At 50.9% G+C, this 26578-nt stretch overlaps 1 protein-coding gene across 2 annotated transcripts in view; it reads right to left on the bottom strand.

Moving 5' to 3' along the window:
- LOC146863617 (carbonic anhydrase 9-like) overlaps positions 1 to 12062 on the bottom strand; it is an 891039-nt gene extending 878977 nt beyond the window's left edge. Inside the window, exon 1 of one of the 2 annotated variants that reach the window (XM_085627646.1) lies at positions 10971 to 12062. In XM_085627646.1, the coding sequence (XP_085483772.1) occupies positions 10971 to 11073 (103 nt within the window). In that variant the 5' untranslated portion in view covers positions 11074 to 12062. The remainder of the gene's footprint in view (positions 1 to 10970) is intronic. The other variant, XM_085627648.1, reaches the window with a different exon arrangement.
- Positions 12063 to 26578: the final 14516 nt, after the last annotated feature.

Raw genomic sequence — 26578 nt, 5'->3', positions numbered from 1 at the left:
CGAGAGTGGAGAACAGAGACGGCGAGAGTGGAGTACAGAGCGGGCGAGAGTGGAGTACAGAGAGGGTGAGAGTAGAGAGAGGGTGAGAGCGGAGTGAAGAGAGATAGAGTGGAATACAGAGACGGTGAGAGTGGAGAACAGAGACGGCGAGAGTGGAGAACAGAGACGGCGAGAGTGGAGTACAGAGCGGGTGAGAGTGGAGTACAGAGAGGGTGAGAGTAGAGAGAGGGTGAGAGCGGAGTGAAGAGAGATAGAGTGGAATATAGAGACGGTGAGAGTGGAGAACAGAGACGGCGAGAGTGGAGAACAGAGACGGCGAGAGTGGAGTACAGAGCGGGCGAGAGTGGAGTACAGAGAGGGTGAGAGTAGAGAGAGGGTGAGAGCAGAGTGAAGAGAGATAGAGTGGAATACAGAGACGGTGAGAGTGGAGAACAGAGACGGCGAGAGTGGAGAACAGAGACGGCGAGAGTGGAGTACAGAGCGGGCGAGAGTGGAGTACAGAGAGGGTGAGAGTAGAGAGAGGGTGAGAGCAGAGTGAAGAGAGATAGAGTGGAATACAGAGACGGTGAGAGTGGAGAACAGAGACGGCGAGAGTGGAGAACAGAGACGGCGAGAGTGGAGTACAGAGCGGGCGAGAGTGGAGTACAGAGAGGGTGAGAGTAGAGAGAGGGTGAGAGCGGAGTGAAGAGAGATAGAGTGGAATACAGAGACGGTGAGAGTGGAGAACAGAGACGGCGAGAGTGGAGAACAGAGACGGCGAGAGTGGAGTACAGAGCGGGCGAGAGTGGAGTACAGAGAGGGTGAGAGTAGAGAGAGGGTGAGAGCGGAGTGAAGAGAGATAGAGTGGAATACAGAGACGGCAGGCGCGCAACACCCATTGGACTCGAAGGGCTTCGGCCCCCCCCCCCGTCGTGTGTGGCAGCCCGGGATGAGACCGCTTCCCGGGCACACACAGCCGCACCCGAGCACTTCACAGGTCTTTAAAAGACCATTTGCATGTTAGTGAGGCCTCGCTGTTGTTTCACCCCTTCTAAGAGCCCCTGCAGCTCCGCTCTGCCTATTGCTTAAAGTTTCAGCCCCCCCCCGAAATTTTTTCTTAGCCCCCCCCCCCCCCCCCCCTAAATTTGGCTCTAGTTACGCCTCTGAGAGACGGTGAGAGTGGAGTACAGAGACGGCGAGAGTGGAGTAAAGAGCGGGTGAGAGTGCAGACAGCGTAAGAGTGGAGTACAAAGCGAGTGTGAGAGTGGAGTACAGAGATAGTGAGAATGCAGGCACTGTGAGAGTGGAGTGCAGACAGTGTGAGAGAGTAGAGAACAGAGATTGCGAGAGTGCAGACAGGGTGATAGTGGAGTTCAGAGAAGGTGAGAGTGGAGTATACAGAGGGTGATACTGGAGCACAGACAGGATGAGAGTACAGACAGGGAGAGTGTACAGACAGGGTGAGAGTACAGTATAGAGATTGTGAAGGTGCAGACAGGGTGAGAATGGAGTGCAGAGAAGGTGAGAGTAAAGAGTGGACCATGTGATGGTCGTGTCGAGGCTCTCTGACATAGGAATCACCAGAAAGTTCTAGAATGGACCATGTTATGGTGGGGTTGCGGCCACCTTACATAGGATTCAGAAAAGCCCATATGACCGTGTGATGGTGGTGTCGAGGCTGGCTGACATAGGAATCACTGGAAAGTTCTAGAATGGACCATGTGACCGTGTGATGGTGGTGTCGAGGCCAGCTGACACAGGAATCACCAGAAAGTTCTAGATAAATGTGTGCATTTCTGCCAGATCGAAGCAGGTCGTTGCTGCCCCTCCGATTCAAGCGTCGAGCGTGTCTCTTAGGTTTTATTTTATCACCTCTCGTGTTCATGCCTCTGAGCCCCCCCCTGGCGCAGTCCCTGCTGCTGGAAGCTCCCCCACATATACGCCGACGACACACAACTGACTGCCCGGTCCCCAGCCCTGCCAATCCACCTGGAAGCCCTTCTCCCGGTGATGGAGAGTGTGGTATGCCAAAGAACCATGGGAGATGCACCACTGACGTCACGTTCAACCACCCTGTCCACCAGGGGGCCGTTCTTCTGAAGAGCTAGTCCTTCTCAGCGTGCGGTTTCAGATGTAGCGCCCAGTTAGATTTCAGCGCCAAGAAGCTTCGGCGAAAGCGCGCTTCACAGGTGAGCACAGGACTATGGGGTGGGGTTAAAGGGGGGCGTGAGAGCGCCTTGAAGAGGCCATCTGTGGGGAGGATTGTATGAGATGGGGGAGGAAGGGATGTCGAGGAAGCAGCGAAAAAGGTCAAAGGTCAGCGTTTTATAGCACCCTCCTCACCTTGGAGAGTTGGTGAAAGGCCGGCAGGAGGAAACGTGATAAGGCCTGCGTGAGAAAAGGGCCCTCGCCTGAGCCCGCGCAGGTGTGAGTGTACGGGGGCGGGGGGAGGGGCATTGTGCTCTTGTGTCACACGCTAAATACAGAAGGAGCGAATGGCAGGATGGGGGGTGCAGGTGCCAGGCGAGCTTTAAAAGCACAGCTACTGTCTGGCACTTAGAATCTGAGAATCTGCACTTCTGTAATATGAATGGGAGAGTACCTGCACTTCTCAGCACTGCTGCAGCACATTTAATGGGAGAGTACCTGCACTTCTCAGCACTGCTGCAGCACAGTTAATGGGAGAGGACCTGCGCTTCTGAGCACAGCTGCAGCACATTTAATGGGAGAGGACCTGCACTTCTCAGCACTGCTGCAGCACAGTTAATGGGAGAGGACCTGCGCTTCTCAGCACTGCTGCAGCACATTTAATGGGAGAGGACCTGCACTTCTCAGCACTGCTGCAGCACAGTTAATGGGAGAGGACCTGCACTTCTCAGCACTGCTGCAGCACATTTAATGGGAGAGTACCTGCACTTCTCAGCACTGCTGCAGCACATTTAATGGGAGAGTACCTGCCCTTCTCAGCACTGCTGCAGCACATTTAATGGGAGAGGACCTGCACTTCTCAGCACTGCTGCAGCACATTTAATGGGAGAGTACCTGCACTTCTCTGCACTGCTGCAGCACATTTAATAGGAGAGTACCTGCACTTCTCAGCACTGCTGCAGCACATTTAATGGGAGAGGACCTGCACTTCTCAGCACTGCTGCAGCACATTTAATGGGAGAGTACCTGCACTTCTCAGCACTGCTGCACCACATTTAATGGGAGAGGACCTGCACTTCTCAGCACTGCTGCAGCACATTTAATGGGAGAGTACCTGCACTTCTCAGCACTGCTGCAGCACATTTAATGGGAGAGTACCTGCCCTTCTCAGCACTGCTGCAGCACATTTAATGGGAGAGTACCTGCACTTCTCAGCACTGCTGCAGCACATTTAATGGGAGAGGACCTGCACTTCTCAGCACTGCTGCAGCACATTTAATGGGAGAGTACCTGCACTTCTCTGCACTGCTGCAGCACATTTAATGGGAGAGTACCTGCACTTCTCAGCACTGCTGCAGCACATTTAATGGGAGAGGACCTGCACTTCTCAGCACTGCTGCAGCACATTTAATGGGAGAGTACCTGCGCTTCTCAGCACTGCTGCAGCACAGTTAATGGGAGAGGACCTGCACTTCTCAGCACTGCTGCAGCACATTTAATGGGAGAGGACCTGCACTTCTCAGCACTGCTGCAGCACATTTAATGGGAGAGTACCTGCACTTCTCAGCACTGCTGCAGCACATTTAATGGGAGAGGACCTGCACTTCTCAGCACTGCTGCAGCACATTTAATGGGAGAGTACCTGCACTTCTCTGCACTGCTGCAGCACATTTAATGGGAGAGTACCTGCGCTTCTCAGCACTGCTGCAGCACAGTTAATGGGAGAGGACCTGCACTTCTCAGCACTGCTGCAGCACATTTAATGGGAGAGGACCTGCACTTCTCAGCACTGCTGCAGCACATTTAATGGGAGAGTACCTGCACTTCTCAGCACTGCTGCAGCACATTTAATGGGAGAGGACCTGCACTTCTCAGCACTGCTGCAGCACATTTAATGGGAGAGTACCTGCACTTCTCTGCACTGCTGCAGCACATTTAATGGGAGAGTACTTACACTTCTCAGCACTGCTGCAGCACAGTTAATGGGAGAGTACCTGCACTTCTCAGCACTGCTGCGGGCATTTAATAGGAGAGTACCTGCGCTTCTCAGCACTGCTGCAGCACAGTTAATGGGAGAGGACCTGCACTTCTCAGCACTGCTGCAGCACAGTTAATGGGAGAGTACCTGCACTTCTCAGCACTGCTGCAGCACATTTAATGGAAGAGGATCTGCAATTCTCAGCACTGCTGCAGCACATTTAATGGGAGAGTACCTGCTCTTCTCAGCACTGCTGCAGCACATTTAATGGGAGAGTACCTGCCCTTCTCAGCACTGCTGCAGCACATTTAATGGGAGAGGACCTGCACTTCTCAGCACTGCTGCAGCACATTTAATGGGAGAGTACTTACACTTCTCAGCACTGCTGCAGCACAGTTAATGGGAGAGTACCTGCACTTCTCAGCACTGCTGCGGCACATTTAATAGGAGAGTACCTGCGCTTCTCAGCACTGCTGCAGCACAGTTAATGGGAGAGTACCTGCACTTCTCAGCACTGCTGGAGCACATTTAATGGGAGAGGACCTGCACTTCTCAGCACTGCTGCAGCACAGTTAATGGGAGAGTACCTGCACTTCTCAGCACTGCTGCAGCACATTTAATGGAAGAGGATCTGCAATTCTCAGCACTGCTGCAGCACATTTAATGGGAGAGTACCTGCTCTTCTCAGCACTGCTGCAGCACATTTAATGGGAGAGTACCTGCCCTTCTCAGCACTGCTGCAGCACATTTAATGGGAGAGTACCTGCACTTCTCAGCACTGCTGCCGCACATTTAATGGGAGAGGACCTGCACTTCTCAGCACTGCTGCAGCACAGTTAATGGGAGAGTACCTGCACTTCTCAGCACTGCTGCAGCACATTTAATGGAAGAGGATCTGCAATTCTCAGCACTGCTGCAGCACATTTAATGGGAGAGTACCTGCTCTTCTCAGCACTGCTGCAGCACATTTAATGGGAGAGTACCTGCCCTTCTCAGCACTGCTGCAGCACATTTAATGGGAGAGTACCTGCACTTCTCAGCACTGCTGCCGCACATTTAATGGGAGAGTACCTGCACTTCTCAGCAACGCTGCAGCACATTTAATGGGAGAGGACCTGCACTTCTGAGCACTGCTGCAGCACATTTAATGGGAGAGGACCTGCACTTCTCAGCACTGCTGCAGCACAGTTAATGGGAGAGTACCTGCACTTCTCAGCACTGCTGGAGCACATTTAATGGGAGAGGACCTGCACTTCTCAGCACTGCTGCAGCACAGTTAATGGGAGAGTACCTGCACTTCTCAGCACTGCTGCAGCACATTTAATGGAAGAGGATCTGCACTTCTCAGCACTGCTGCAGCACATTTAATGGGAGAGTACCTGCACTTCTCAGCACTGCTGCAGCACATTTAATGGGAGTGGACCTGCACTTCTCAGCACTGCTGCAGCACATTTAATGGGAGAGGACCTGCACTTCTCAGCACTGCTGCAGCACATTTAATGGGAGAGGACCTGCACTTCTCAGCACTGCTGCAGCACATTTAATGGGAGAGGACCTGCACTTCTGAGCACTGCTGCAGCACATTTAATGGGAGAGGACCTGCACTTCTGAGCACTGCTGCAGCACATTTAATGGGAGAGGACCTGCACTTCTCAGCACTGCTGCAGCACATTTAATGGGAGAGTACTTACACTTCTCAGCACTGCTGCAGCACAGTTCATGGGAGAGTACCTGCACTTCTCAGCACTGCTGCGGCACATTTAATAGGAGAGTACCTGCGCTTCTCAGCACTGCTGCAGCACAGTTAATGGGAGAGGACCTGCACTTCTCAGCACTGCTGCAGCACAGTTAATGGGAGAGTACCTGCACTTCTCAGCACTGCTGCAGCACATTTAATGGGAGAGTACTTACACTTCTCAGCACTGCTGCAGCACATTTAATGGGAGAGGACCTGCACTTCTCAGCACTGCTGCAGCACATTTAATGGGAGAGGACTTACACTTCTCAGCACTGCTGCAGCACAGTTAATGGGAGTGTACCTGCACTTCTCAGCACTGCTGCGGGCATTTAATAGGAGAGTACCTGTGCTTCTCAGCACTGCTGCAGCACAGTTAATGGGAGAGTACCTGCACTTCTCAGCACTGCTGGAGCACATTTAATGGGAGAGGACCTGCACTTCTCAGCACTGCGGCAGCACAGTTAATGGGAGAGTACCTGCACTTCTCAGCACTGCTGCAGCACATTTAATGGAAGAGGATCTGCAATTCTCAGCACTGCTGCAGCACATTTAATGGGAGAGTACCTGCACTTCTCAGCACTGCTGCAGCACATTTAATGGGAGAGGACCTGCACTTCTCAGCACTGCTGCAGCACAGTTAATGGGAGAGTACCTGCACTTCTCAGCACTGCTGGAGCACATTTAATGGGAGAGGACCTGCACTTCTCAGCACTGCTGCAGCACAGTTAATGGGAGAGTACCTGCACTTCTCAGCACTGCTGCAGCACATTTAATGGAAGAGGATCTGCAATTCTCAGCACTGCTGCAGCACATTTAATGGGAGAGTACCTGCACTTCTCAGCACTGCTGCAGCACATTTAATGGGAGAGTACCTGCCCTTCTCAGCACTGCTGCAGCACATTTAATGGGAGAGGACCTGCACTTCTCAGCACTGCTGCAGCACATTTAATGGGAGAGGACCTGCACTTCTCAGCACTGCTGCAGCACATTTAATGGGAGAGGACCTGCACTTCTGAGCACTGCTGCAGCACATTTAATGGGAGAGTACCTGCACTTCTCAGCACTGCTGCAGCACATTTAATGGGAGAGGACTTACACTTCTCAGCACTGCTGCAGCACATTTAATGGGAGAGTACCTGCACTTCTCAGCACTGCTGCAGCACATTTAATGGGAGAGTACTTACACTTCTCAGCACTGCTGCAGCACATTTAATGGGAGAGTACCTGCACTTCTCAGCACTGCTGCTATACACCTAATGGGAGAGTACCTGCACTTCTAAGCACTGCTGCAGTACATTTACTGACGGCACCCCGGCACTTCACAGCACTGCTGTGATACATTTGATGACAGAGCACCAGCACTTCTCAGCACTGCTGCAGTACATTTAATGAGAGAGTACCTGCACTTCTCAGCACTGCTGCTATGCACTTAATGGGAGAGTACCTGCACTTCTCAGCACTGCTGCAGCACATTTAATGGGAGAGTACCTGCACTTCTCAGCACTGCTGCAGCACATTTAATGGGAGAGTACTTACACTTCTCAGCACTGCTGCGGCACATTTAATGGGAGAGTACCTGCGCTTCTCAGCACTGCTGCAGCACATTTAATGGGAGAGTACTTACACTTCTCAGCACTGCTGCAGCACATTTAATTAGGGAGTATCTGCACTTCTCAGCACTGCTGCAGCACAGTTAATGGGAGAGTACCTGCACTTCTCAGCACTGCTGCAGCACATTTAATGGGAGAGGACTTACACTTCTCAGCACTGCTGCAGCACATTTAATGGGAGAGTACCTGCACTTCTCAGCACTGCTGCAGCACATTTAATGGGAGAGGACCTGCACTTCTCAGCACTGCTGCAGCACATTTAATGAGAGAGGACCTGCACTTCTCAGCACTGCTGCGGCACATTTAATGGGAGAGGACCTGCACTTCTCAGCACTGCTGCAGCACATTTAATGGGAGAGGACCTGCACTTCTGAGCACTGCTGCAGCACATTTAATGGGAGAGTACCTGCACTTCTCAGCACTGCTGCAGCACATTTAATGGGAGAGGACTTACACTTCTCAGCACTGCTGCAGCACAGTTAATGGGAGAGGACCTGCACTTCTCAGCACTGCTGCAGCACATTTAATGGGAGAGTACTTACACTTCTCAGCACTGCTGCAGCACAGTTAATGGGAGAGTACCTGCACTTCTCAGCACTGCTGCAGCACATTTAATGGGAGAGGACCTGCACTTCTCAGCACTGCTGCAGCACATTTAATGGGAGAGTACCTGCACTTCTCAGCACTGCTGCAGCACATTTAATGGGAGAGGACCTGCACTTCTCAGCCCTGCTGCAGCACATTTAATGAGAGAGGACCTGCACTTCTCAGCACTGCTGTGGCACATTTAATGGGAGAGGACCTGCACTTCTCAGCACTGCTGCAGCACATTTAATGGGAGAGGACCTGCACTTCTGAGCACTGCTGCAGCACATTTAATGGGAGAGTACCTGCACTTCTCAGCACTGCTGCAGCACATTTAATGGGAGAGGACTTACACTTCTCAGCACTGCTGCAGCACAGTTAATGGGAGAGGACCTGCACTTCTCAGCACTGCTGCAGCACATTTAATGGGAGAGTACTTACACTTCTCAGCACTGCTGCAGCACATTTAATGGGAGAGTACCTGCACTTCTCAGCACTGCTGCTATACACCTAATGGGAGAGTACCTGCACCTCTAAGCACTGCTGCAGTACATTTACTGACGGCACCCCGGCACTTCACAGCACTGCTGCGGCACATTTAATGGGAGAGGACTTACACTTCTCAGCACTGCTGCAGTACATTTAATGAGAGAGTACCTGCACTTCTCAGCACTGCTGCTATGCACTTAATGGGAGAGTACCTGCACTTCTCAGCACTGCTGCAGCACATTTAATGGGAGAGTACCTGCACTTCTCAGCACTGCTGCAGCACATTTCATGGGAGAGTACTTACACTTCTCAGCACTGCTGCGGCACATTTAATGGGAGAGTACCTGCGCTTCTCAGCACTGCTGCAGCACATTTAATGGGAGAGTACTTACACTTCTCAGCACTGCTGCAGCACATTTAATTAGGGAGTATCTGCACTTCTCAGCCCTGCTGTTGTACATTTAATGGGAAAGTACCTGCACTTCTCAGCTTTGCTGTTTTGCATTTAATGGGAGAGTACCTGCACTTCTCAGCACTGCTGCAGCACATTTAATGGGAGAGGACCTGCACTTCTCAGCACTGGGGAGAGTGCCTACACTTCTCAGCCCTGCTGTTGTACATTTAATGGGGAGAGTGCCTGCACTTCTCAGCCCTGCTGTTGTACATTTAATGGGAAGAGTACCTGCACACCTCAGCACTGCTGCAGCACATTTAATGGGAGAGTGCCTGCATTTCTCAGCACTGCTGCAGCACATTTAATGGGGAGAGTGCCTGCACTTCTCAGCTTTGCTGTTTACATTTAATGGGGAGAGTGCCTACACTTCTCAGCCCTGCTGTTGTACATTTAATGGGGAGAGTGCCTGCACTTCTCAGCCCTGCTATTGTACATTTAATGGGAGAGTACCTGCACACCTCAGCACTGCTGCAGTACATTTAATGGGAGAGTACACTGCTGCTATGCACTTAATGGGAGAGTACCTGTGCTTCTCAGCACTGCTGCAGCACATTTAATGGGAGAGTACTTACACTTCTCAGCACTGCTGCAGCACATTTAATGGGAGAGTACCTGCGCTTCTCAGCACTGCTGCTATACACCTAATGGGAGAGGACCTGCCCTTCTAAGCACTGCTGCAGTACATTTAATGGGAGAGTACCTGCACTTCTGTGGTACATTTAAAGGGAGCACCGGCACTTCTCAGCACTGCTGTGGTACATTTAATGACGGAGCACCGGCACTTCTCAGCACTGCTGTGGTGCATTTAATGACGGAGCACCGGCACTTCTCAGCAACTGCTGTTGTACATTTAATGACGGCACAGCGGCACTTCACAGCACTGCTGTGGTACATTTAATGACGGATCACCGACACTTCTCAGCACTGCTGTGGTACATTTAATGACGGCACACCGGCACTTCACAGCACTCCGGCACTTCACAGCACTGCTGTGGTACATTTAATGACGGCACACCGGCACTTCACAGCAGTGCTGTGGTACATTTAATGGGAGAATACCAGCACTTCCCAGCATTGCTGCTGTTCATTTAATGGGGAAGTACCTGCACTTCCCAGGAGCAGGCAGAGCCTCCAAATAGTGCGTAGCAGCACTTCTGTATTCCCATTCATAGCGCTGCGGGCAGGCTCGTGTGACCCTGGTTTGACCGGCAGCGCTGGCACTGGGCCCTGCGCGAGGTGTCAGCCACTAATGGCCGCTGGCACTGCAGGGGGTCTGAAGGGCACAAGTCAATGGGCGGTGACCTCTTCACCTTTGCAAGTGATTATCAGTGACTCGCACCATGTGCGGCACTTGTGTGTGCATTTCGATCTACGTGCGCCTAAACAAACAGATGGCGCATTATGTGGTAACGATGGTAAATCCGTAATTATGCAGATAACTCCATGGTAGCAGTGAAGCCGCATAATTCCAGTAGCCCTGGGCTACAAGGCGGAGTTTCTTGCCCAGCGATAAGCCCACACCCCTCACCTGACAAGGCGCTCACACTAGAGTACAACCGAGTTGGCGCGCCTAGAAGTGCAAGCGCCGCTACAGCGTCATTCTGTATAAAATCTCTTTGAAGCGGAGTTATCGCCTGTGCGTTATCAACTGAGGAGGCAACAGGGAGGGAGAAAGTGAAGGGGGAGGGGGAAATGTGGGGCAGCGCTGAGGAAGGGGTGGGGGAGTAAGGGAGCCCAGACGGTGGAGGTCCTCGGTGCCCGGTCTCCACAGCTGCAAACCTCAGGTCGCGGCGTCTTGTGCCCTGCCTCCTGCCCCTTCTTTCTCTGGCATCTCAGTTTTCAACATCATTTCATCATTGTCTTTTCAAACCCTCTGAAACAGGATCCACTGCAACACGCCCAGGGATCGACTAGGGATCTCTCGCCCCCACCCTTCATTCACACGAGTGCCCCCCAGGATAGCCCCACGACGCGCGCGCAGGCACTCACCTCTGTGCTCCGGGTGGGGCCGGTGCCCTCCATGGTCCCCATCGGCGCTCCCCCCGGGGGCCAGCACCTGCAGCCCGAGCAGCAGCAGGCAGAGCCGGGCCATTGTGGGCAGGCTGCGCCTTCTCCGCGCTGGTCCCTTCGGAGCGCTACACGGGGCGCGCAGGCAGGCAGCAGGTTCCCCAGTACAGCAGGCAGCTCTCAAGCACTGCCCGGGGAGAGGCTGGCGGCCCCCAACACAGCCTGGCAGGTAGGTTACAGGCACAGTCGGTGGCGCAGGCAGCCCCCCAACACAGCCTGGGGCGCAGTAGCAGGCAGGTTTACAGGCACATCTGGGGCACACAACGGGAATCTTCAGCCCCTTCGGGGTAGGGGTCGGGCGGAAAACGTAGTTCTCCAATTTAGCCTGGGGCGCAGAAATCAGGCAGGTTACAGGCACAGCCCCGGGTGCAACGGGAACCTTACAAGCACAGTCTGGGGTACAACAGAAGGCAGATTACAGGCAAAGCCAGAAGTGCAGCAGGTAGTTCACCCCCTGAGGCGCGACAATCACCTCTCCAGGTAGCTCAGCCCCTGAGGCGCTATAGTCACGTCTCCTGCACAGCCTGGATGCAGCGGATAGTTCACCACCTGAGGCGCTACACTCTCCTCTCAAGCACAGCCTGGATGAAGGAGGTAGCTCACTCCCTGAGGCGCTACAGTCTGGATGCAGCACAGCCTGGATGCAGCAGGTAGTTCACTCCCCTGAGGCGCTATAGTCACGTCTCCTGCACAGCCTGCATGCAGCGGGCAGCTCACCCCCTGAGACGCTACAGTCTCCTCTCCAACACAGCTTGGATGCAGCAGGGACCTCCCCCCTTAGGCGCTACAATCACCTCTCCAGGTAGTTCACTCCCTGAGGCGCTATAGTCTCCTCTCCTGCACAGCCTGGTTGAAGCAGGTAGTTCACTCCCTGACGCGCTATAGTCTCCTGTCCTGCACAGCCTGGTTGAAGCAGGTAGTTCACCCCTAAGGCGCTACAATCTCCTCTCCAGCACAGCCCTGGGTGAACGTGCCCGCGCCTGAGGACCCGGGAGCGCGGGGGTCACTGCAGTCGGCAGCCACTCACCACTTACCTTTTATAGAAGCACAGGCAAAGTCCGCAGGGAGCTGGGACCGCCCAGGGGCGGTGAAGGGCAGAGCGGACAGGACAGGACAAAGGAGGGAGAGGGGGCAGAGGGTGAGACAGGGCACTGCACAGGGACAGGGCAGAGCACAGATCATGGGGCAGGGAGTGAGACAGGGCACTGCACAGGGACAGGGAAAAACACGGAGCAGGCACCAAAGAGTCAGACAAGGCACTGCACAGGGACAGGGCACAGACAAGGGGGTAAAGAGTGAGACAGCACTGCACAGGGACAGTGCACAGCACAGAGCAGCGGGGATAGAGTGAGGCAGAGCACTGCACAGTCACAGGGCACAGACAAGGGGGTAAAGAGTGAGACAGCACTGCATACGGACAGGGTACAGCACAGGGTAGGGGGCAGGGAGCCAGAAAGGGCACTGCACAGTGGCAGGGCACAGAGCAGGGGGAAGAGAGTGAGACAGAGCACAGGACAGGGCACAGCACAGGGCAGGGGGCAGGGAGTGAGACAGGGCACTGCACAGGGACAGGGGAAAACATGGAGCAGGCACCAAAGAGTCAGACAAGGCACTGCACAGGGACAGGGCACAGAGCAGGGGGCAGAGAATGAGGCAGGGCACTGCACAGAGCAGGTGGCAGTGTGTGAGACAGGGTTCTGCACAGGGACAGGAACCAGCACAGAGCATCGGGCAGAGAGTGCGACAGAGCACTGCACAGTCACAGGGCATAGAAAAGGGGGCAGAGAGTGGGACAACACTGCACAGGGACACAGTAGAGACAGAGGAGGGAGTAAAGAGTGTGACAGAGCACTGAACAGGGACAGGGCACAGCACAGAGCAGCGGGGATAGAGTGAGGCAGAGCACTGCACAGGAAGTGGGCACAGCACAGACCAGGGGGCAGAGTGTTAGACAGCACTGCACAGTCACAGGGCACAGACAAGGGGGTAAAGAGTGAGACAGCACTGCATAGGGACAGGGTACAGCACAGGGCAGGGGGCAGGGAGCGAGACAGGGCACTGCACAGTGGCAGGGCACAGAGCAGGGGGAAGAGAGTGAGACAGAGCACAGGACAGGGCACAGCACAGGGCAGGGGGCAGGGAGTTAAACAGGGCACTGCACAGGGGCAGGACAGAGGCGGGAGAGGGGGCAGAGAGTGAGACAGCCCACAGCACTGGGACAGGGCACAGGCAAGGGGGCAGAGAGTGAAACAACACTGCCCAGGGACAAGGTAGAGACATGGGAGGGAGTAGAGAATGAGACAGCACTGAACAAGGACAGCGCACAGCAGAGAGCATGGAGCAGAGAGTGAGACAGCACTGCACAGGGACAGCGCACAGCAGAGAGCATGGAGCAGAGAGTGCGACAGAGCACTGCACAGGGACAGGGCACAGCACAGAGCAGGGAGCAGAGAGTGAGACAGCACTGCACAGGGACAGGGAACAGCACAGAGCAGGGAGCAGAGAGTGAGACAGAGCACTGCACAGGGACAGAGCACAGCACAGAGCAGGGAGCAGAGAGTGCGACAGAGCACTGCACAGGGACAGGGCACAGCACAGAGCAGGGAGCAGAGAGTGCGACAGAGCACTGCACAGGGACAGGGCACAGCACAGAGCAGGGAGCAGAGAGTGCGACAGAGCACTGCACAGGGACAGGGCACAGCACAGAGCAGGGAGCAGAGAGTGCGACAGAGCACTGCACAGGGACAGGGCACAGCACAGAGCAGGGAGCAGAGAGTGCGACAGAGCACTGCACAGGGACAGGGCACAGCACAGAGCAGGGAGCAGAGAGTGCGACAGAGCACTGCACAGGGACAGGGCACAGCACAGAGCAGGGAGCAGAGAGTGCGACAGAGCACTGCACAGGGACAGGGCACAGCACAGAGCAGGGAGCAGAGAGTGCGACAGAGCACTGCACAGGGACAGGGCACAGCACAGAGCAGGGAGCAGAGAGTGCGACAGAGCACTGCACAGGGACAGGGCACAGCACAGAGCAGGGAGCAGAGAGTGCGACAGAGCACTGCACAGGGACAGGGCACAGCACAGAGCAGGGAGCAGAGAGTGCGACAGAGCACTGCACAGGGACAGGGCACAGCACAGAGCAGGGAGCAGAGAGTGCGACAGAGCACTGCACAGGGACAGGGCACAGCACAGAGCAGGGAGCAGAGAGTGCGACAGAGCACTGCACAGGGACAGGGCACAGCACAGAGCAGGGAGCAGAGAGTGCGACAGAGCACTGCACAGGGACAGGGCACAGCACAGAGCAGGGAGCAGAGAGTGCGACAGAGCACTGCACAGGGACAGGGCACAGCACAGAGCAGGGAGCAGAGAGTGAGACAGAGCACTGCACAGGGACAGGGCACAGCACAGAGCAGGGAGCAGAGAGTGCGACAGAGCACTGCACAGGGACAGGGCACAGCACAGAGCAGGGAGCAGAGAGTGCGACAGAGCACTGCACAGGGACAGGGCACAGCACAGAGCAGGGAGCAGAGAGTGCGACAGAGCACTGCACAGGGACAGGGCACAGCACAGAGCAGGGAGCAGAGAGTGCGACAGAGCACTGCACAGGGACAGGGCACAGCACAGAGCAGGGAGCAGAGAGTGCGACAGCACTGCACAGGGACAGGGCACAGCACAGAGCAGGGATCAGAGAGTGAGACAGCACTGCACAGGGACAGGGAACAGCACAGAGCAGGGAGCAGAGAGTGAGACAGAGCACTGCACAGGGACAGGGCACAGCACAGAGCAGGGATCAGAGAGTGAGACAGCACTGCACAGGGACAGGGCACAGCACAGAGCAGGGAGCAGAGAGTGCGACAGAGCACTGCACAGGGACAGGGCACAGCACAGAGCAGGGAGCAGAGAGTGAGACAGAGCACTGCACAGGGACAGGGCACAGCACAGAGCAGGGAGCAGAGAGTGCGACAGAGCACTGCACAGGGACAGGGCACAGCACAGAGCAGGGAGCAGAGAGTGCGACAGAGCACTGCACAGGGACAGGGCACAGCACAGAGCAGGGAGCAGAGAGTGCGACAGAGCACTGCACAGGGACAGGGCACGGCACCGGGCAGAGAGTGCAACAGAGCACTGCACAGTCACAGGGCACATAAAAGGGGGCAATGAGTGAGACAGCACTGCGCAGTGACAGGGTAGAGACAGTGCAGGGAGTAGCGAGTGAGACAGAGCACTGCACAGGGACAGGACACAGCACAGAGCAGGGGGCAGAGAGTGAGACAGCTCCGCACAGGGGTGGAGCACAGCACAAAGCAGGGGGCAGAGAGTGAGACAGGGCACTGCAGATAGACTGGGCACAGAGCAGGGGGCAGAGAGTGAGACAGAGCACTGCACAGGGACAGGACACAGCACAGAGCAGCAGAGGGCAGAGAGTGAGACAGAGCACTGCACAGGGACAGGACACAGCACAGAGCAGCAGAGGGCAGAGAGTGAGACAGCTCCGCACAGGGGTGGAGCACAGCACAGAGCAGGGGGCAGAGAGTGAGACAGGGCACTGCGGATAGACTGGGCACAGAGCAGGGGGCAGAGAGTGAGACAGGGCACTGCGGATAGACTGGGCACAGAGCAGGGGGCAGAGAGTGAGACAGGGCACTGCGGATAGACTGGGCACAGAGCAGGGAGCAGAGAGTGAGACGGCACTGCGGATAGACTGGGCACAGAGCAGGGGGCAGAGAGTGAGACAGAGCACAGGACAGGGCACAGCATAGAGCAGGGGGGCAGAGAGTGAGAAAGTGCCTCTTTTTGCATGGTTAGCCCCCACTTTTAGACTGATACCTGAAAACTAACACTGGTGGGGTGACCAAAAGAAAGAGGTCAAAAAGACCACCCCCCCTCCCCCCGGGAAAGATGGTGACCAAAAAGACAAAAGCAAAAATGAGTCCTGTTTAGGCCCACAAACCCCTGCTCCAGAGGGTGGGCCTAGAAACTCATCACAATCAAAGGGTGGGTTCCAGGGTAAAAACTGGGATCCCAAGAAGGTTTGGTGTTTTGATCGCAAGACAACTGGACACCGAACTGGAGACCGTAACTGTAAAAACAAAAGGAATGCCTCTAGCACACCTGCAGGAAATGCCCTTGTGAGTCTCCAGATGGGATCACAGGTGAGCCCTGACCGTGTCACGGTGCTCACTGCGGCAACTCTAGTCCCAGAGGGAGGGGTGGATGTAGCCACCCTGGCTGTCTGGCCCAGTAACCTGGAGACAAGAGCCAAATATCAATGGGATTGGGGTGCAAGCCCTGAGGGACATTGGTGCCAGCATCGCCTTGGTGGCTGGGCCACTGGTGTCCCCAGATCAATTTCTGCTAGGACAGACCTGTACAGGCCTCAACGCTGATAATAATAAGGCTAAGGAACATCTAATGGTCTTGGTGACCGCAGCTTGGGGATGGGTTAGTGGCCTCAGAAGGGTAGTGGTGTCTCCTACTCTCCCTGTACAGTGTCTTCATGGAGATGATTTGGAGTCCTCAGCATGGGCTGAGGCAGAGAAGAAAACCCACGCAGCAATGCGGGGAATACCTGAATGGGTGTGTGTGAAAACAGGGGCTCAAACCAAAACCCAAGGTGAAAACAAGTGCTGGAGCCTGAAATGATGGACCAGCCTTCCATGAGAAAAGGCAGGAAGACTGGTGAGCCAGCTTCAAAACAGACACCAGACCACGTCCCCTCTCCTCAGTGAGAAGACTTGTCAGTCCCAGAGGGAACTGTGCCTCGGGAGCTTGGGCCTTACACAGCAGAGCTCTTAGGACCAGGGAGACCCTCTAGGGAAGATCTGTGCCAGGGGCAGAGAACCTGCCCCACTCTTGGAAGCCTGTGGCAGCAAGCTGCTGATAAGGAAAAGGGAAGTAACAGTGGTTCCCACAGGACCGACTGGGAGCAGGGACTCCTATACATCGTGGCCAGAGACCCCACACCTGGTGCCACTGGAAGAGTGGTAGTGCCTCAGCAGTTTAGAGAGTTTCTCCTAACATTGGCCCATGACTTTCCCCTAGCTGGGCCTCTTGGCCAGACAAATGTCCAGAGTTGGTTAGTCAACCACTTCTACTGGCCAGGAATGGCCACAAGGTGAAGACGTTTCGCAACTCATGTGCTACCTGTCAGGCCAGTGGCAAGACAGGTAGCCATATGAAGGCCCCCTTATTTCCACTGCCAGTGGTTGGGGTACCCTTTGAAAGGGTAGTGATTGACATTGTTGGTCCCCTCGACCCTCCAACAGCATGAAGGGACACATTTATTTTAGTGGTAGTGGATCATGCCACCAGATCGCCTGAGGCAATTCCCCTAAGGACCACCACTGCACCTGCAGTGGCAAGGGCCCTCCTTGATATTTTTGCGAGGGTTGGCTTTCCTACTGACGGCTTTCAAAGCAAAAACCCCTCCAACCTGCTTTATGCCAGCAAATCCATCCCAGTTAAGGACTGGAGCTTTGTAGATAGGATTGAAGGACAGATTGTACGTAAACTACGCAATTTTAACACATTAGTTCCATCAGCTGCTATTAGATTGGAATTTGGCTTGATAAGGTCCTATATCCAAGGTGTTTCCAGAGTTTTACATTGGGGATACCAGTTAAAAAACAGCGAGCTTGATTCATTAAGAAGTTTAATGTGTCAAGAAATCTTTGGCGAGATGGCAGGGAACTACTCCTTCTATCGTGATTTCTCATTGGCACTAAAACTTTTCTTCGTACAAGAAGAATCAGTAATTACTCTCCCACCATTAGAACTCAAATCTTTTAAAAAAAACCTTAAGTGGCAAGATTAGCTATAATAGAGATATTACATTTTGTAAGTCTAAAGAGAGACTAACGATAATAGCCAGGACAAACTCACTGAGAATCTCACAGAAATATCTATTTGGGAATCTAGAGCATGGGGCTCGACGACTGATCACTATATGTCGTATGAATCTTTTACCTTTAAACGACTTGACAGCAAACTGGTCCCAGAATTTAAAACATGGAAAAATGTGTAATTTCTGCAAGCTGAGTATTCAGACCTTGGATCATATTTTGTTTGTCTGTCCAGCATTGGTTCTGAGTCGTCGTCGCTGGCTTCGGCCGATGTTTCTACAAAGTTGTGTTAAAAATATAGCTTAATCCCGTGCCTTTCTCTTTTGCCCGAAGAACGAAGCAGTCTGTGTAAAACTATTCAATTATTTTAAGGAGTTTATGTATATATTTTAAATCTTTTATATATTTTTTAAATGGGCTGTTAACCCCCGTGTCTGTTACCCTTTTAAGAACTATTAATATTTTCTCCTTTTTCAGATTGTACTTTCCACATTTACTGGCTGCTATTTATTGCTCTTTCCACAGTTAGGATTCGTTGTGCTCGTCTCTCACTTTTTTCTCTTGTTGCGAATCTCAAAAATCAATTGAAGTGGGACATTGGTCTGTACCTTGCACATAAACTGGCTGCTACTGAATTGCTTTTTGCACAGATTAGGATATGCCCTGTTGCTTCTTTTTTCTTGCTGCTACTTTTAAACTGAATTCTCTGTCGAAGCTGGATTTTGGATTATATTTTACACATGAATGGGTTGCTACTTATTGCTTTTTGCACACTCTGGGATTTGCTCTGTTATTTCAATCCTTTTGTTGTTAGTCCCAAACCCTATCTTCTGCCAAAGCGGCTATGTGTTGCTACCTAAATGCTTGGAAAAAAATCTTAACTAGCACTGACGTGTTGCATAATATTTTATACTTACAAGAAGCTGTCATTTTCTAGTATGGTTTTAAACATATGTTGCTTGCTGTGGTTGAGGTCTCCCGGGCCTCTGTTCTTGCCTATGAGCTAAATGTTATTACTGTTGAAAACCTTATTTATTTTGCCTATTAGGGTAAATGTCAACATCCGCTAATGTTACGTAAGGGAATATCTAGACCTGCTAAGTAGGCTTTTGAAAATATATGTTGGTCCGAGAAATACATTTTTTCTTATATTTTATTTATGTAATATTTTATATGTAGTTTACTGTGGACCTCATTAGATTTCCAAATTTTTAATAAATATTGAATTGAGGTACTATCAGACAGGAGTACACACTTTTTGTCTACATACTTGAAACACATGTGGGCTGAGTTTGGGGTGGCCTATAGGCTCACTACACCATACCATCCCCAGACAAATGGGCTTGTTGAAAGATCTAACAGTCCTCCTAAAAGGCATGATTGATAGACTCCCTGAAAACTGACTCAGAAGGCGAAGGAATGTTTTACTACAGTGCCTGATTTTTGCTTCCAGAAAGGTGCCACAAAAGGGAGTAGGGCTTTCCCCATGTGAACATTTCTTTGGAAAGCCTGTCTTTTCAAAGGGTTGTTCCCATCCTTATGGGAGAGAACCCTCAAAGAAGCAAAGGAAGACATTGTGAAATATGTACTTTGCCTTCATTCAAGGATGGCGGAATACATGAATAAAGTAAACAACAACCTTGAGGCCAGCCAAGAGCTCCAGAAGCTTTTGTATGATCAAAAGACTGCCATGGTGGAGTTCCAACCATTGCAGATAGTGTGGATTTGGCACCTAGGGCCCTTCAGGACAAATGGATTGGGCCCTACACTACCCATGAGGGAAACAGGGAGATCACTTACTTAGTGGACCATGGCACATGTAGAAACCGCAAACTGGTGAAACATATAAAACCCCTTCAACCTTACCATGACAGGGCTGATATGACCAGGCTTTAAGCCCGGTTGGTGAACTCCGCTCCGCTCATGAAGTTTGTGGAGTTTTTCGCACTCCACGGAGCATGCGTAGGTCTGAAAAACTAATTTCCAAGCAAGAAAAATCTACCTCCGGGCGATAATTTTCAACACGGGCTGCCGTGTTTCTCAATGCAGGTGGTTGTGGGTTGTCGTGACCGCTTGCATTGAGAAACATTCGGTTTGCGTTGAGAAAATTACAGCTCGGGTAGAAAATCTACTCGAGTGGCAGAAAATAAGCAGCACCCTCTTGCACTGCGCATTATGCTGTTTGCATTGATTTACCAGCGCAGGACAAACACACGGCTCTGAAAATCAACACGAACATTGACTACCGAACGCACTCTGCCACTTGCAAAACTCTGTGTAGCACAGAAGAGTTTTTTATCACTTTGTGGAACTCTGCGAACTACGCCGAGGCTTGCCATGCTTTTGGTTACAGATGAGGAACAGGAGGAAGAGAGTGAGCCACACCCCGATCTCCTCTCTTGCAACCTTAAAGATGGGCCAGTCGATGAAGTGGTCTTTTCGGACACCCTCGCTGGCCAACAGCCGACCTATTGCAGGCAAGTCCTCAACCAGTTTGCTGAGCTCTTTTCATTGATGCCTGGACAGATTAACTGGTGTACCCATGATGTTGAGACAGTTGATAGCCTACCTGCCGAAAATAACATATACAGGCAGTCTAGTCATGTCAAGGAAAGCATCAAAGCTGAGGTAAGCAAGATGCTGGAGTTGGGTGTCATTGAACCCTCAGAGAGGCCCTGGGCCAGCCTAGTTTTGTTAGTCCCCAAGACTCATTCCCAGGTTGAAAGAAAGAAATGAGGTTTTGTGTGGACTACAGAGGCCTCAATGCACTTACCAAGACAGATGCCCATCCAATTTCAAGGGTCGATAAGCTAATTGACAGGTTAGGGGCAGCCACATATCTGAGTACCTTTGATCTGACATCAGGGTACTGGCAGATAGGTCTGACCCGTGGAGCAAAGGACACATCAGCATTTTCCACTCCAGATAGGCACTTTTAGGTTACTGCGATGCAATTTGCTTTGAAGAATGCCGCTGCTACCTCCCAGAGGTTGGTGAACAAAGTCCTAGCTGGATAGAAAGCCTATAGTGCAGCCTATCTTGATGATATTGCTGTCTTTAGCTCCACCTGGCAGGATCACCTGATCCATTTCCAAAAGGCCCTGGAGACTCTGCAGAGAGTAGGCCACACTATCAAGGCAAACAAGTGCCAGATAGGGCAGGGCACAGTTGAATCTTTGGGCCATCTTGTGGGTGAAGGCCACGGTCAGCCCTACAGTCCACAATCTAGACCATTCTGGATTTGGAAGCTCCAACCACCCAGACCCAAGTCAGGGCATTCCTTGGCTTGACTGGGCACTATCGGAGGTTTGGTCAGGGATATGGGTCCATTGACGCCCCCTCACAGAATTGACCTCTAAGAAAATGCCCAAAATGGCAAACTTGACAGTGAGCTGTCAAAAGGCTTTTGACGGTAACTAGACACAATATCGAAAAAAAAATATCGAATGGACAGAATATCGAATTCAAAATATAGAATGGACATAATATCGAATGGACATAATATAGTGGTTAATAATATCGACATGCAGGTAAGTAATATCGACTGTCAAAATATCGAAGTACATAATATAGGCATTAAAATATATCAAATTTTTTATAATATCGAATTTCTTAAAGTATTTTGTATGTTAGTATATGTGTTAAAAGTGTATATTATTTTTGTTATGTGTGTTTAAATATTTTGTAAAGTTAAGACATTTATGTAAACTAAGTTTTGCGTATTTTACTTCTGTAGCGGGTTGTGGGTTTATAGGAGAATAGGGTTGGAAGTAATTTATTCATAGTGAATTAAATATGAATTTTTAGGAATTATCAATTATTTTTTATTTAATTTTGCGTTTTAGTTCTGTAGCGGGTTGTGGGTTTATAGGGGTATAGGGTGGCAAGTAATTTAATTGTAATTAAGTAAATATTTATTTGTATTTATTGGTATTGATATTTAATTTATTGTTAATTAATTATTAATTGGTAATTACTTTTTATTAATTGGTAATTAATTTTTATTAATTGATTAATTGATAATTATGTTAATTGTATTGATTTATTATTTGGAGCGGGTTGTGGCTTTATAGGGGAATAGGGTGGCAAGTAATTTAATTGTAATTAAGTAATTATTGAAATTATTTTTGTGTATTGATAATTAATTTATTGTTAATTATTTATTCATTGGTAATTTTTTTATTACTTATTACATTTTTGGTATTGAAAGTTAATTAGTTGTTAATTAATTATTAATAGGTGAATACATTTTAATATATAATATTTTGGGGTATTTATAATTAATTATTAAATATTTTGTAATTAATATTAAATATTTTTTTATTGGTGTTGATAATTAATTTATTTTTATTTAAATATTAAATCATTACTTTCCGTATTATTGCACTCACTGGAGTGGGAATAGTAAGTTTTACCCCTACACTATCCAACGCTTTCCCTACTGTTGCACTCACTGGAGTGGGAATAGTAATTTTTACCCCTACGCTATCCAACGCTTTCCCTTCTGTTGCACTCACTGGAGTGGGAATAGTAATTTTTACCCCAACTCTATCCAACGCTTTCCCTACTGTTGTACTCACTGGAGTGGGAATAGTAATTTTTACCCTCCGGCTTTCCAACGCTTTCTCTACTGTTGCACTCTCTGGAGTGAGAATAGTAATTTTTTGTCAGCTCCGATAGCTTTACATAGAGTCCGCTGGATACTTCAGAGTTGGTTCGTTGCACGAGGGGTTCCACCTCTTGATCGTCTCAATTCCGACTGCTATGACATCACAGAAGGTTGATCGGATCAAGTGAGGGAAGGAAAGGATGGGGACTGCGGGGAGGGAGACCTGCAAACAGAAACACACAATTAGACACCTGCACCCACTCGTCTTCTGGCTACAGCGCATGAACTCTAGATATATTCTAACCTGTGTTTTTCATACCTGTAAAAGAAAAGAAAGCACCGGATTTCATCTCTATCATGAATAGGCTGATGTTCTGTTCTATCTTTTGACACTGCCAGCAGACACCCTAGGCTTCAGGGGATGATGCCTCACCAGTAGTCTCGAGCCTCGCTCAGCTAGCCCCTATCGCTTGAAACACAAAAGGTCATACACGACAGAACATAGAACAGACAATACTCATAGAGTATAACAAGTTGACGACACTCATTCCTCCAAAAAACATAAACCAAGGTGTGCTTTGATATCTCCGCCATTTCTCAACACGGCTTCGGCCATCTCAAAATTGTTTGCACTATCTCATTGCCGGTTCGAAACCCGGCTTCGGCTCTCAGTGCTCCACCCAGAAGCGCTTGATTGTTTACTAGCTTTCTTTTGTTGTCTGGTCAGTTATAACTATCCAAATAGGTTGACAACGGCCGATACGTCACACCGCTGACCTCACATTCTTAAAGTTCTCACTCACTCACTCAGGTTCAGGGTACACAACTCGTATCTGTGTTTTATCTGACTTTGCCAAGCATTGCCTCCCCCTGCTTGAAACACCCACGACGTTCTAATCACGAACGTGGAATGCACTGGGCTTTGACAGTTCCACACTCACCCAGTCAATAACCTTGGGGTTAATGGAAGTCTTGGTGCGTGAGCACCCTTACCCTACTCGAAACCAAGGATCTCTGGATGAAGGGCTCACAGGATGCAGAAGGAATATCCGGCTCCGTCTTCTGCTCCGGACCCTCCTTTACGGGAGTGGCGCCAGAACTGGCGTCACCACGCCGGAATCGACGTCCTGACGCCTCACGTATGCGCGCCTTGCCTGCCGGGAAGTGTAGTTTTTCCCGTCGGTCAAGTGCGCGAGGAGCCGACAACGTTCCTCGCCGGTAATTATGACATTTTTACCCCTACGCTATCCATTGCTTTCCCTACTGTTACACTCTCTGGAGTGGGAATAGTAATTTTTACCCTCCCGCTTTCCAACGCTTTCCCTACTGTTGCACTCTCTGGAGTGGGAATAGTAATTTTTACCCCTACGCTATCCAACGCTTTCCCTACTGTTGCACTCACTGGAGTGGGAATAGTAATTTTTACCCTCCCGCTTTCCAACGCTTTCCCTACTGTTGCACTCTCTGGAGTGGGAATTGTAATTTTTACCCCTACTCTATCCAATGCTTTCCCTACTGTTGCACTCATTGGAGTGGGAATAGTAATTTTTACCCTCCCGCTATCCAATGCTTTCCCTACTGTTGCACTCTTTGGAGTGGGAATAGTAATTTTTACCCCTACGCTATCCAACGCTTTCCCTACTGTTGCACTCTCTGGAGTGGGAATTGTAATTTTTACCCCTACTCTATCCAATGCTTTCCCTACTGTTGCACTCTTTGGAGTGGAAATAGTAATTTTTACCCTCCCGCTATCCAATGCTTTCCCTACTGTTGCACTCTTTGGAGTGGGAATAGTAATTTTTACCCCTATGCTATCCAACGTTTTCCCTACTGTTGCACTCATTGAAGTGGGAATAGTAAATTTTACCCTCCCGCTATCCAACGCTTTCCCTACTGTTGCACTCTCTGGAGTGGGAATAGTAATTTTTACCCCTATGCTATCCAACGTTTTCCCTACTGTTGCACTCATTGGAGTGGGAATAGTAAATTTTACTCTCCCGCTATCCAACAGTGATGTACATTTTTTGAAAGAGATTACATATATCATTTATTAATTTTAACATTATAAAATTAATTTTGAGTATGTTTTATTTAATTATATTGATTATTTAATTAGGTTAATGTTACTTTTAGCATATTTTACAAATTCGATATTTTGACATTCTATATTTTAACCAACGATATTTTGTCTTCGATATTTTTGTACTTACCTGTTTGTAGATAGGGAGACGATATTTTGTACTTCGATATTTTGGAGTCGATATTATGTCCATTCTATATTTTGCTCGTCGAAATTATGTCCGTGATCCGCTTTTGACACCTTGAAAGTAGCAATGTGCTCAGCACCAATTCTGAAGGCTCCAGATTATGCCAAGCAGTTCATAGTGCAGACTGATGCCTCTGAGCTAGGGATAGGAGCGGTCCTATCCCAGACCAATGATGAAGGCCAAGACCAACCTGTTGCTTTTATAAGCAGGAGGCTACTCCCCAGAGAGCAGCGTTGGAGTGCCATTGAGAGGGAGGCCTTTGCTGTGGTTTGGTCCCTGAAGAAGTTGAGGCCATGCTTGTTTGGTACTCACTTCCTGGTTCAAACTGACCACAGACCTCTCAGATGGCTAATGCAGATGAAAGGGGACTGTTGAGGTGGTCCATCTCCCTACAGGAATGGACTTTGTAGTTGAACACAGACCTGCCACTGCCCATGCCAATGCAGATGGACTTTCCAGGTTCTTCTACTTAGATGATGAAGATTCTATAGGGAAAGTTAGTCTCATCCTCTTTCGCTGAGGGAGTGTCTGCATGGTTAGTCTCTACTTGATGCCTGATGTGATTTCGTACTGTGAGTGCACTGGGTCCCAGCTAACCAGATACCCAGTGCCAGTTCTCTTGCCCAAAACACTTTACCACGATTGGCACAACTTCAGCTATCCCTGTATGTCCCTAGTGAGTGGTACTCTTGCTACCTAGGGTACGGGTACTTAAGAGGGTCCTCTGGGTCTGCAGCATTGGTTGACAGCACTGCAGAGGGATAGGGCACAGCACAGAGCAGGGGCGAGAGAGTGAGACAGAGCACTGCACAGGAAGTGGGCACAGCACAGACCAGGGGGCAGAGTGTTAGACAGCACTGCAGAGGGACAGGGCACAGCACAGAGCAGGGGGAGAGAGTGTGACAGAGCACTGCACAGGAAGTGGGCACAGCACAGACCAGGGGGCAGAGTGTTAGACAGCACTGCAGAGGGATAGGGCACAGCACAGAGCAAGGGGGAAAGAGTGAGACAGAGCACTGCACAGGAAGTGGGCACAGCACAGACCAGGGGGCAGAGTGTTAGACAGCACTGCAGAGGGACAGGGCACAGCACAGAGCAGGGGGGAGAGAGTGAGACAGAGCACTGCACAGGAAGTGGGCACAGCACAGACCAGGGGGCAGAGTGTTAGACAGCACTGCAGAGGGATAGGGCACAGCACAGAGCAGGGGCGAGAGAGTGAGAGAGAGCACTGCACAGGAAGTGGGCACAGCACAGACCAGGGGGCAGAGTGTTAGACAGCACTGCAGAGGGATAGGGCACAGCACAGAGCAGGGGGAGAGAGTGAGACAGAGCACTGCACAGGAAGTGGGCACAGTACAGACCAGGGGGAAGAGTGTTAGACAGCACTGCAGAGGGATAGGGCACAGCACAGAGCAAGGGGGAAAGAGTGAGACAGAGCACTGCACAGGAAGTGGGCACAGCACAGACCAGGGGGAAGAGTGTTAGACAGCACTGCAGAGGGATAGGGCACAGCACAGAGCAAGGGGGAAAGAGTGAGACAGAGCACTGCACAGGAAGTGGGCACAGCACAGACCAGGGGGCAGAGTGTTAGACAGCACTGCAGAGGGATAGGGAACAGGACAGAGCAGGGGGAGAGAGTGAGACAGAGCACTGCACAGGAAGTGGGCACAGCACAGACCAGGGGGAAGAGTGTTAGACAGCACTGCAGAGGGATAGGGCACAGCACAGAGCAAGGGGGAGAGAGTGAGACAGAGCACTGCACAGGAAGTGGGCACAGTACAGACCAGGGGGAAGAGTGTTAGACAGCACTGC

This window comes from Triturus cristatus, chromosome 2_1, assembly GCF_964204655.1.
Source record: "Triturus cristatus chromosome 2_1, aTriCri1.1, whole genome shotgun sequence".
Classification (NCBI taxonomy): domain Eukaryota; kingdom Metazoa; phylum Chordata; class Amphibia; order Caudata; family Salamandridae; genus Triturus; species Triturus cristatus.
Note: the sequence above shows the minus strand (reverse complement) of the source record. Positions and strands in the feature narration are given on the sequence as shown.